General features: G+C 45.3%; 1 protein-coding gene across 1 annotated transcript in view; it reads right to left on the bottom strand.

The window, feature by feature from the left end:
- The window catches only part of drosha (drosha ribonuclease III), a 232053-nt gene that overhangs the window by 98813 nt on the left and 119974 nt on the right, over nucleotides 1-13266 (bottom strand). Inside the window, exon 25 of the mRNA XM_083777811.1 lies at nucleotides 3627-3697. Coding sequence (XP_083633937.1) covers nucleotides 3627-3697 — 71 coding nt within the window. The remainder of the gene's footprint in view (nucleotides 1-3626; nucleotides 3698-13266) is intronic.

Genomic DNA, 13266 nt, shown 5'->3' with positions numbered 1-13266 from the left:
CAGAACGGCAGACAATCTATTGTTGTCCTAAAGTATTATTGAAAATTACATATCAAAGGCAAAACGGAATATTTCATTTTCTCTGCGTCAAACGCAGAAGGATCCTCTGGAGAGATAAGTTAGGGCCCGTGATGTTGCCCCCCCCCCCCCCCCCCCCCCCCCCTACCCCCAGGGGTTGAAACACATTTTTTGCCAGTCTGCAAAAAAGAGTTTTCCCGGGTAAACGTGCTGTATCAGCAAAACCTCTAGACAAATCTCCCTCTTGGATGCTGCTTCTCGCCACAAACCTCCTAACAGCATTAGCTTAGGTTTTGTGAGAGCATTATCACGGTGACTCAAAAGTGATCGCCTACACACAGCAATCGAATGAATCAATGTGCTTTCTGGTGATTTCTGAAGCACATTTACCAAACTTAAAGGACAACTTAGTTTTTTTCAACCAAGGTTAAAGTTTTAGGTTGTTAATAGAGAAAGTAAAAGATGAGTGTTAATTGTTTTTCATTTGCTGCTTTCTTTCGTTTTAGGGATTTTAGCTCTTTTTTAAAGGGGGGCGGGGGCATTCGAGCATGGGGCTAAATATGTATTTTTTGACAAATGTTATGGCGATTTCTTTTTTTATTATTTACTATAGTCCTAATAAACCCCAGGAAATTACATCTGACCACAGAAGATCACAGGATCTACTGAATGTGAAGGAAGCCTACTGGGGGAAGGCTTATACTGTGTGTATAGGCTCAATATGTCAGTTTGTCACATTCAGTAGATCCTGTGATCTTTTGTGGCCAGATGTAATTTCTTGGTGTCTAGTAGGACTATAGTAAATAATTAAAAAAGAAATCGCCATAATATTGTCAAAAAATACATATTTAGCCCCATGCTCGAATGCCCCCGCCCCCCTGTCAAAAACGGCGAAAATCCCTAAAACGAAAGAAAGCAGCAAATGAAAGAAAATTAACACTCACCTTTTAGTTTCTCTAATAACCTAAAACATGAACCTTGGTTGAAAAAAACTAAAGTTGTCCTTTAACCCATTAAGACACCGAGACCAGATTCTACAAAGTGACTTTTCTGAATCCTGACTTTTCTGAAAAACGTCTCAGTGGTGATCAAACTTTTTTTCCCTGTCAAGGTCCCCCAGAATTATCTGAATTTGGCCACGCATACCCATCTGAAAATGTGTTGTTAAAAAGTTAAAAAAAAGGTGACAAAGATGCGTTCCAGGTCTTAATGGGATAAAAGTAACATGTTCAAGAAGTTCCATCAATCTTGTTTGAACCCCCAGTGTGGGGCGACTGTGGCTCAGGAGGTAGAGCAGGTCGTCCAATGATCCATGGGTCGGCGGTTCGAATCCCGGCTCCTCCTGTCTACATGTCGAAGTGTCCTTGGGCAAAGACACTGAACCCCCAATTGCTCCCGATGTGCTGGTTGGTACCTTGCATGGCTTCCGCCGCAATCGGTGTGTGAATGGGTGAATGTAATGCACAATCTCTGTAAAGCGCCTTGGATAAAGGCGCTATATAAATGCACCATTTACCAAGTTCCATCAATCTTGTTTGAACCCCAGTGCATTCGTGGGGAGCCTCGTTTCAGTCCCACAATGACTGCATCAAAAGACGTGCACAATTCACTTGGATAATTATACCATTGGCAGTGAGACCCTGGCCTCAATCACCACGTAGGTATAGCCATTAATTCAGTACTTGATTCGACGGAGGGGCTTCCATTGTGCAGCCTCCAGCTTTTCACCTTTTTGATCCAAAATGATTTAATAGCACAGGCATACCGTTCACATACTGGAACATGTCTGAAATGAATGTCTGAGCTGAAATTCACATGCAAATATGAAATAAAGGCTTAAACATGTAGCTAGGTGTAATGATGAGAGACCACAGTTTCACCACTTTCTCAACTCGCTCGTTTCTCTGCAAAACATTACTCTATAAGCCATATCTCTGAAATTGGTGGGTCAAACCGAACCAATATGACAATTTGAAGCTATGATTCCCTGCTTTCATATGACAAAGAAAATCCAATGACTTAGTGTTTGTCACATTTATTTATCCTTCCCTTTTGGATTGGCCATATGAAGAGGTGTTACCAGTGCGGGTACCACACTAGTCCTGCGTCGCCAGAGAACTCTTCACCATCTCCGAATGCTATATATATAGAGTCTGAAACTACACCGAAATTCGAGTAAGGAAAGCTGCCATTTCCGTTCACAAAACTATATTTTAAAATATCTTTAGAGCATATATTTTTATTTCCATTTCTGCTAAGCAGCAAGCTATTATGTTTAGATGATTTCTATTAGGATACAGTTGCACTTCCGCTTTATATTTTACTCCTGATCAGAGCTTCCGTTGCTCCAGTCCAGACCGTGTGACGGAAGCATTTATATTTTACTCCTGATCAGAGCTTCCGTTGCTCCAGACCGTGTGACGGAAGCATTTGAAAATTGCGTGAAGGCAACCGTCTGAGACTATGCACCCACATAACGGTTATTGGCACATCTGCCTCGTACTCACGCGACCCTAATCCCTCCACCGATGAAAAAACAAACGAGAACAATTGCTGTGATTCAAGTGCCATCGTCAAGTGGAAGGTTAGGAGGGGGAAAAGAACAACACAACAGGAGAGATCTTTTGTTACAAAAGCCGTGAGATCTGCTCCTTGGTGCTGGGTTTTCTTTTGTTGTGTGTGTGTGTGTGTGTGTGTGTGCGCGCGCGCACGTGTGCGTGCACGCCTTTCCTTGAAGGAATATTTATGTTTGCATTCATACGCATTTCAAAACAGTGCACACATTCAATCTCCTCGCTTTTGCTCTGGCAGATGTTGTTTTCATTGTCGTTTTTCATCGCAGGACAAATCTTTGTTAAGAGATGCAGAGAGGTCTAGGACATCGCCTGCAGGCTATGCTTTAATCATCCTCCGTTCATCGCATACAAATTTTAATTCTCTGTGCATCCATATTTATGGATGGGGGGGGGGGGAGTGCAGTGCCACTGCCTGCAGTCACTTATCCTCTTCTCTGCCTTGGTTCTACCTCGTGGCATTCAAAGCAAAGGAGAGACGGTGAGCAGTTCCGACACAGGGTGGTACGGGGTGGGGGTTGGGTTAGGGTTACATACAGTATCATCATGTCATATAAATACATGCCCACACGCTACAGTGCAAACTCAATGGAGGCCTTATTTGCTTTCACCACCAGAGGACAACTGGGGAGAAAAAAAAATACTAACCCATTCTGACCGGGCACCCATTTTGGTGTCGGCATCATGTTATGCTTTAGCTATTGAAAAATAGCAGATCTACAAGCTCATATCGCGCCACCGAGTGGCGCGATACGAGCTTGTAGGTCTGCTTTTTTTTTGAAAAATCGAAGAACGACTGACATTTTTAGAATCTGATCTCAGGTCAGAATGGGTTCATCAGACCAGTGTGTGTCCGGCGGAAACCTCGTATGAATCTGATCTCAGGTCAGAATGGGCTAAAGAAGAAGACGGATGTCCAGCCAAGGACGCTGCATCTGTTCAGACAGGGGTATATACACACGCTCTCTCTCAAGGCAGTGAGAGGCCAGGGCAGAAGCACACACAGCACTAGAAACAGAGTTTGGGTTGGGTTACCTCGCCGTTGAAAAGCAGCCGCCCAAACAGTAGCTTGGCTTCCTCCAAGCCTCCCTCCAGATACACAGCTCCTGCGGGGGACAGACAGACACAGACAGAAAGAAACCAGAAGGTCAGAATGACAACTCGACACGAGAGGAAAGTTCCAATCAAAGGCGATGAAATCTTTGCCAAAATGAACAGGCTTTGTGCACAGTAAACTAGGTGGCACGCCACCCACCACCGTTAAAGCATGGCCACCAAATTCACTGCTGGCCTTAAAAGAAGACAAATTAAAGCAATTTCGAGGGCAATTCCAGACCTCTCTCCTAATGGAAAAACTTTAAAATTAATTGAACTCTGCAATGAGTTATAATTGCTTTATTAAATATTAGGAGTGGATTTCTTTATTGTTTTTATTATGGCGTCATGACCTTAGGGGTCCTGGCACCGCAAGCTTGACCTCCCTGCTACCCTTGTCGCAGGTGTGTGTGTGCGTGTGCGTGTGCGTGTGCGTGTGCGTGTGCGTGTGTGTGTGTGTGTGTGTGTGTGCGTGCGTGTGTGTGTGTGTGTGTGTGTGTTGCACATTCATTTCAATGTTGCTTCTCGGTCGTCTATAAACTATATTCTTTAGCCTTTACTGTAAGTGGTGGAGTTCTGAGCAAGTCAATTTAGAAGGCAATAACCTGGCATATTGTTTTGACCATTGTGTGTGTGTAAATCACAGAGGGAAGCACAATGGTGTTTTGGAAGTTCAAATGTGCCGGCTGCTTTCATGGGCGACATCAAAGACAGATATGAGGGATCTGTCATCTCGGGAAGGAAACCGCTCGGCGCTCGCAGATGAAAAACAGTATCTCAGTCTCTCCCTCTCCCTCTCTCTCTCTCTCCCTCTCATAGAAATGTTATCTGCACAGTATCAGTGTGTGGGGTTGTGTGCGCTGCATTGTGAGCTTGTAGATCAGCCATTTTCACTACTTATTAAGAGAGAACCAAAGTCACTGACGTCACTGTCAGTAGAGGGCGCCAGTCCACAGGTTTGTGTACTTTTTATTTGCATTGAAATCCCCATAGGGGGATTTTAGATCTCTTCATATAAGAACTGTGTTTGAAAATAAACCGATCATCCCGGCCTTTTCACTCATATGGATATGAAGCATCGACTGAAGGTGGAAATGTACACAAATATACCCAAAGAGTAACAACATAAGCGTTAGAAACGAGTCAAACAACCCAGAGACTACATTTCCGGGTAGGCGGGGTGACTGCAGCTGCCCGTCGCACAACAGAAATTGACATGTTAATTACGTTTTTTTCCGTGGTTACTATGAGTCGAGTCTCTGCCAGGTGAGCTTATGTCAACTAGGAATCTCAGGAATGCAATGTTTTGACAGCTGGGCATGACGTATATTAGCAGCGACATTGCTTTCATACCCTTGTAGTTTCAAGGCTTTTTGCGGCCACATTAATTCCATTTTCTTAATGGACGACATTAACCCTTCTGAACGGGCACCCATTTTGGTGTCAGCATCATGTTATGCTTTAGCTATTGAAAAATAGCAGATCTACAAGCTCATATCGCGCCACCGAGTGGCGCGATACGAGCTTGTAGGTCTGCTATTTTTGAAAAATCGAAGAGCGACTGACATTTTAGAATCTGATCTCAGGTCAGAATGGTTCGTCAGACCAGCGTGTGTCCAGTGGAAACCTCGTATGAATCTGATCTCAGGTCAGAATGGGTTAACGACGCACAGCCACCCCCCCCCCCTGACAGAAAGGCCGGGACCTTGTCCTCGGGAGTCTCCTGACGACAAGCTGCGACGCAAAATCGAGTTGGCTTTAACCCATTCTGACCTGAGATCAGATTCATACGAGGTTTCCACTGGACACACACTGGTCTGATTAACCCATTCTGATTTCTGACCTGAGATCAGATTCTAGAAATGTCAGTCGCTCTTCGATTTTTCAAAAATAGCAGACCTACAAGCTCGTATCGCGCCACTCGGTGGCGCGATACGAGCTTGTAGATCTGCTATTTTTCAATAGCTAAAGCACGACATGATGCCGACACCAAATGGGTTCCCGGCCAAAATGGGTTAAACATTTGTTTTCTAATTTATGGAATTTCTTTGATTTTTCTTTGATTTCTTTATGAAATAACTGAAAATGATTAATTTAGTTTTAATTCAAGATTTTTTTTTTTATGTTTTTTTTTTATTAAACATAAAACATCCCAGGTTTCTCAGGACACATCCTGCACTCTGCACACACTCAAACGTGTAGTGTCTACCACTGCCTAGCGAGTGCATGCCCCACACACACACACACACACACACACACACACACACACACACACACACACACACACACACACACACACACACACACACACACACACACACACACACACACACACACACACACACACACACACACACACACCTAAATAAACAGTCATAAAGTAATACAAATATCAAAAGCCCAGGACATTGCTGTATACACACACACCATGTCCCTGAACCACTAAACTCCTTACAGATGTGTCTGTGGGATGGTCGGCTATTTGAGTGACTCCGAGGGTCACCACAAGAGAGGAGGAGAGACATTTCCCCAGTCTCAAACATAGACAGAAGTAGAACTGCGTTTGGATCATTCCGGTGTTTTATGCAAGGTCTCCATTCAGCGAAGACCCGGCGAGGACACACATGTCGATTGGCCAGTTCTACGTTTCTATATCTACGCCGGTTTCAATTTGAAGTTTGGAACGGTTGCTGCGCCGCCCCACTCGGCAACACGCCATCTCTGGAGAGACTAGCCACGCTGAGAACACACACGTGCTCAGCGTGGGCTCTAGGGAGAGGGTGGGTGGGGGATTTCTTCATGTTCTGATGACACATCATGTAGAGGAAAGTTCTCCACAAAGTGTATAGCATCAAAGTCATTGGAAGTGGAATAAAAGCAAAGGTGGGCATTTTTTTTTACCCCCCATGTTGCAGGGAGGAAACCTGTGTAGTGTATGCAGGGTTGGGTATGCACTGGCAGGGTACAGTGGGAGGTACGTAGGGGGTGGATGCCCCGGAGAGAACCAGCGCAGCGTTAAAAACGTCTCAAAAGAAACACCTTTGGTGTGTCCGTCAAACAGGCAGCTGGATGAAGAGAAGTGCAACGTGCTCGTTAACCCATTCTGAACGGGCACCCATTTTGGTGTCGGCATCATGTCATGCTTTAGCTATTGAAAAATAGCAGATCTACAAGCTCGTATCGCGCCACCGAGTGGCGCGATACGAGCTTGTAGGTCTGCTATTTTTGAAAAAATCGAAGAACGACTGACATTTTTTTTAAATCTGATCTCAGGTCAGAATGGGTTTAATCAGACCAGTGTGTGTGTCCAGTGGAAACCTCGTATGAATCTGATCTCAGGTCAGAATGGGTTAATTACAGAAGATACTATAGACTCCTCTGACAAGGAGGCAATGAGATAAAAGACAAAGGGAAGAGAGAAAAGGCCCTATCAGTGATTTTCAGCCATTTTCATTTCAAAGACCCCCAGTTTGACATGCATTAGTCTACGGACTCCCATATAATAGCATTTATATCTCTGGGATAGAATTGAAAATGTAACTCAATGTTAATGTAACTCTGAGAGTGTACAAACGGGTCCATTTGGTTCCGTTTGTACACTCAGAGTTACAGACCCATAAGGTTCTATTTGGTTTCCAAAATTATCAGTCAGCTGGGGACCCCCTGGAACTCTCTCAAGGACCCCCACTTTGGGAACCACTTCGCTAAAGAACCTCAAGCCTCTGTTGGGTTCCAGGTTCAGAGTGAGCCGTTGTGTGTTCCACTTTTATTTTTTTAAGTTTTTGGGGCTTTTCTGCCTTTATTGATAGTATCAAGTAACCTGACGCTGCCAGATCCAAGAAGCTTGCTACACAAATTTGTTTCACAGCTTATTGGGATCTGGGATCGCGGAAGCAAATTCAATGACGGGGCTGTTCCTTTTTTTTCAAGATACTTGGTAGATGATTGGATGGGACCGTCTGTCTATCACCGTGTGGCGTGCAAACACAACCAATCATATTGACGTGTCTATATAGCTTCACATCCGGTTTCGCACATATCCCGCCCCTTAGCTCACGCTGATTGGTCCGGTACGGAACGGATTTTTGTCAGCTCAACTCCCTGAGAGATCCCAGATGAAGGCTGTGTTGGGGAACATGGTTACCCAATACCGCCCTCATCTGGCAGGTCAGGTTAAGTATCAAGTGCAGAAGGACAGGAAAGAGGGAGAGAGAGAGAAGGGGAGACAAACACAGCAGCCTGTATCTGACATGCGTCTGGACCACTTGGCCAGCGGGCGCCCTGAGGTGTTATTATTGTTGAATGGATTTCCCTCCCCGTCTGTGAAGGCATTTCAATGACCAGTGATTGTATTGTTGCACTTTTTTGATTTGGCAATGGAAACGTGTGGGGGGGGGGGGGGGGACACACACACAAATAAAACATGGAGTCCATGGCGAAATAAAAGCGGCCACATTAATAACCCAGCAATGAATTATTAAAAAATGCTCAGGCTTTAATCCATCAAATAATATATTAGGCTGCTCTCTCTCTCTCTCTCTGTCTGTCTGTCTCGCCCTACCTCCCTGGGGTTGCCAGGGGCTGGAGCAACAGCCACATTAGCGGCAACATCCAAATACGAACGCAATTAAAAGCCTGCAGGGTACCGAGACTGTGACTCGAAGTTAGACGAAGGAAGACGAGGGAGAAGGGACCATAATCCATCTGCTATCGATGTGGCAATTTAAGGGCGAGTGGCGGACAGGGTTCTTGTGACAATGCATGGTCATGTATTGGTTGCACTGTGCACAGAGCAATAGTCGGCTATTAGACGTCCGTCTAAAATGGGTTTCGAGTTATAACCCAGACATATTTTCGACGTCTAACAGCCTGAAGAACGAACGCTCAGCGGGATACAGTGAGGAGAGAAACGCTCACTATACTATTTTAATAGGACGGGCAGAAGACAGCCGCCGCCACACACACACACACACAAACACGCAGTGATCAACCATCTGCGTCCCGCTTTCCCGCTGGCACGGAATAACACACGTCCACACTATGAGGACAATTATGGCCTTAACCCATTCTGAACGGGCACCCATTTTGGTGTTGGCATCATGTTATGCTTTAGCTATTTAAAAATAGCAGATCTACAAGCTCGTATCGCGCCACCGAGTGGCACGATACGAGCTTGTAGGTCTGCTATTTTTTGAAAGATCGAAGAACGACTGACATAGAAACATAGCTTTATCAGATAACTGTCAGGATGTAGAAGACGTTTATAGAATCTGATCTCAGGTCAGAATGGGTTAAAAAGAAAAAGAAAAGACAGTTCCCCCCTCCTTCCTTCTGCCATCCCCTCTTCCTCCCGCTGTTCCTCTGTTCCTTCTCAAGTCCTTTCTAGACAGGACGGATGGATGGATGCCAGGTGAGCTTTGTTGGGAAATACCTGGGGGGGGGGGAGGGGGGGGGGTGCAGTGATGATGAGCAGGCAGGCAGCACAGAGGATTAAAAAAAAAGACGTCTAAGAATAATTTCTTCCTCGGGAGGGAGACAAATAATAAAGAACCTTTTGGTCCTCTTTTGAATAATAGGGTTGAGACTGAGAGGGACAAAGACGCTTTCTGAGAGACAGAGAGAGAGAGAGAGAGTTATTAATTATCAGATTTGGGTTTCCTTAGTCCCCCCCCCCCCCTCTTTGACCTGCATCCCAGTTACTTTTGCTCTCCAATCCTGCGTTGCCTTTCATGTGTTCACCCCCCCCCCACACCCCCTCCCCCGCTCATGCAAAACAGGAGATAATAATTATGCCATTTTAAACACGACGTGGAGACTAGTTCGCTAAGGGGGGGAGGGGGGGGGGGGGTTACCGACCGCGGCACGGAAAACAAATAAAAGACGGGTTAGCAAACATGCACAGTAAAGCTCTTAAGCTATGCGCTCAGGAAGTCCTCTGAGATAATAATGTGTGCATGCATGTCATACTCCTATCTCTGCACCTTTTCAAAATGGGGAAAAAAAAGTACCGGCAGATAAGACATAATTCTGAATTGCTCCGAGTTCAAAGACAAGGTGCTCGCTGTGCTCGGGGGGGGGGGGGGGGGGGGGGAAGAGAAGAAGATGGAGTTCTGCAGTGTAGAATGTTAATCATGATTGTTGGTAGTACTGTAAAACCACTATAGTATGCAGAAAATATCTGCTGGTGTCTAACATGCATCAGAGTGGTGGGGGGAGGGGGGGAGAGAGAGAGAGAGAGAGAGAGAGAGAGAGAGGAGAGGGAGAGGGAGAGGGAGAGGGAGAGGGAGAGGGAGAGGGAGAGGGAGAGGGAGAGGGAGAGGGAGAGGGAGAGGGAGAGGGAGAGGGAGAGGGAGAGGAGAGGGAGAGGGAGAGAGGAGAGAGAGGGAGAGAGAGAGAGAGAGAGAGAGAGAGAATGATGATGAGGAGGGGCACAGGAGGAAGGGTGGGTCCAGCGGGCCACGTTATGTAAGAGACAGGGAGCCTGGTCATGGCAGGCCAAGCATGGCTGTGCCATGCATGGCAATGAGGTGAACGGGTGCTCCCACTGTCAGTACCGTACACCACCACCGGGGGGATAGAGATTTTATTTTTATTTAAAGGCGTAGTGACACTTTTAGACCACATCCGTGGTCATCTAGCATTCCTAACAATGGATGCCAAATAAATGGGTACATTTTCATTTGTGTATTTTTATATCAAAAGTCCATAGAATCGAATTTTAATTACTTCCTGAAAACAAAAACGCACTGCATGATGACGTGTCGAGGCCCACATTGATAAAAGCCAATAAAAATTAAGCTCACCCGTTTAATTCCCCATATCTGTGCATCCGTCCAACACTGTCCAACACAGCTGCTACTGATTACAGAAAATCCTCCCGTCCCTAGCTACCGTCCCATCAACTGAAGGGATGCGACACTCTGATTGGTTAAGAAACTTCAGAGCGGTGTTTCAAGTTGAAACCGTCTGAAACTTCAAAATAAAATGCCCACCATTTCCGTTTCCCTACACCTTTAAAAGGCCTCAAAAGGCCAAATCGCAATAACACCATTTGTGACCAGTGCCAGTATTTTCAACCACAAGTCGGCAGTGTTGATAATTCACAATTGACATCATCCTCTTGTAGCGTTTGATGCTCACATACCTCTGGAGCAACTGTCTGAACTCTACTCTCATTGAGCTGCATGGCTCTCTCACACATCACCCTGCAAAGTCAAATACACAAGACAAGTTCTACCTAAAAACATATCTCAGTGTAATTTTTGGACACCCCTAGTCCATGTTTGATCTCCAGCTCCTAATCCAGACAACAGTCTTGTCAAAACTCGACTATTGTAACTCCCTCCTTACTGGCCTACCAGCATGCGCACTTAAGCCTCTCCAGCTGATCCAAAATGCCGCAGCTCGCTTGGTCTTCAACCAGCCAAAATTCTCACATGTCTCCCCCCCTGCTCCGCTCCCTCCATTGGCTCCCGGTCGCTGCCCACACAGAATATAAAACTCTGATGCTGGCATTCAAAGCAACCAAAGGTATGGCTCCCCATATCTTGCAAGTATGATCGAACCCTACAAACCCTCCCGCGCACTCAGATCAGCCAACGCAGGGAAGCTGGAAGTACCCTCACTAAAAACACCGGGACAACGCTCCACACGTCCCAAACTCTTCTCCCTTCTGGCTCCAAAACTGTGGAATGCACTTCCCATTGCAGTCAGAACTGCAGCATCACTCCCAATCTTCCGCCGTAGTCTGAAAACCCACCTTTTCAGACTCATCATGGCCCATAGCACTTACCCCACCCCCTTAGATAGCATTTCTGTAGACTTAGATAGCATTTGATACAGACTTATGTAGCATGTTATGTAGACAGCACTATAATTGCATTGCATGTAGTCATAGTACAGATGTATAGCATAGTAGTATAGATGTATAGTTTACATGTATAGTTTCATTATATAGATATTCCACTGTTACTTTCTTAGCTTACGCATGTTTCATGATAAATGTTTTTATGTGATGTATTCCCATGCTTCTTTGTTCTTGCTTAATGTACGTCGCTCTGGATTAAGAGCGTCTGCTAAATGCCTAAATTGTAAATTGTAAATCTGTGTGAATAATATACAAAATAAAAAAACGGCGCAAAATCCCGTTTCGCTATTGCCTTTCCACCGCTATAATGACTGGCTCTGTGATGTATTCTGGGGCTCCACGTTATTTTATACCTATAATGACTCGCTCTGTGATGTATTCTGGGGCTCCACATTATTTTATACCTATAATGACTCGCTCTGTGATGTATTCTGGGGCTCCACATTATTTTATACCTATAATGACTCGCTCTGTGATGCATTCTGGGGCTCCACATTATTTTATACCTATAATGACTCGCTCTGTGATGTATTCTGGGGCTCCACATTATTTTATACCTATAATGACTCGCTCTGTGATGCATTCTGGGGCTCCACATTATTTTATACCTATAATGACTCGCTCTGTGATGTATTCTGGGGCTCCACGTTATTTTATACCTTCCACGCGCACGCGCAAAGCACGGCCGCACGGCTGACGCGCTTCCTTTCAACCAGAAGGTCGCTGTGTGTACAAGCCCCATCCATTCACACACCCAGCCGCTGAGCCGCATCATAATATCCTGGATATTTTCTGACAAGAGGACTGACAGTCCCGACTGAGTGTTTACGGTGATCATGTTTGCAACATTGTTCCGTGTCCGCGGAAACTATCGGTGCCGGTGCGGCGCGCAACAACAGAACTGTATGTTTTTTTTGTTTTTTTTGTCCCACGATTTTGTAACCCATTTTTCACCCCTGTGTCAATCATCCTGTGATGTGATCCTGGGCTCTACACACCCTCCGCCAACCTAGGGAGAGCAACGGACTTAACTCATGCTTCCTTCATGCTTGAGTGTCCAAGTTGCTCCTTTACACCTGACAGGGGGGAGTTTCCCTGGTTGGACGTAGCGCGTGGAAGGAACACGTTATTCCAACCAGTTCCTTTCCCCTCCATTAGGCGTCCCGGCTGGCCAGGGGGAGGCAAGAACTGTATGTTTGAATGAATCCCATTCGCACATTAAAGGACCACTTCACCACTTTTCAACCTATCTTCATATAATAGGTCCTCACTAATAATCATGATAAAAATGGGACAATTTTTTTCCTACTCGGTCTGTGTCTCATAGGAGGGCTGTGGGCAGTTCAGAAACCGTCCTCCAGTGACATCATCGATGGGGAATACAAGTTATTAGAAACTGCAGGCTTTCTAGTCCTGAAAAGTTGCAATGCGAAAATGGAAGCCTCACGATAATGAAAATCTAAACATTTTTGTAAAAAAATCTTAAAAAAAACAAAAAAACAGCCTAATGATGTCACTGGAAGACGGTTTCTAAACTGCCCACAGGCTTCCTATGAGACACAGACTGAGTAGAAAAAAATCGTGCCATTTTATCATGATTATTAATGAGGACCTATTATATGAAGATAGGTTGAAAAGTGGTGAAGTGGTCCTTTAACAAAACGCTTTCCCTTCATTACCTAGTTGGCGTTTAGGACAGAGGGATGGATCATT

This window comes from Protomyctophum parallelum (assembly GCF_964188405.1).
Source record: "Protomyctophum parallelum genome assembly, chromosome: 12".
NCBI classification, from domain to species: domain Eukaryota; kingdom Metazoa; phylum Chordata; class Actinopteri; order Myctophiformes; family Myctophidae; genus Protomyctophum; species Protomyctophum parallelum.
This window is presented reverse-complemented; position numbering and strand designations above follow the sequence as displayed.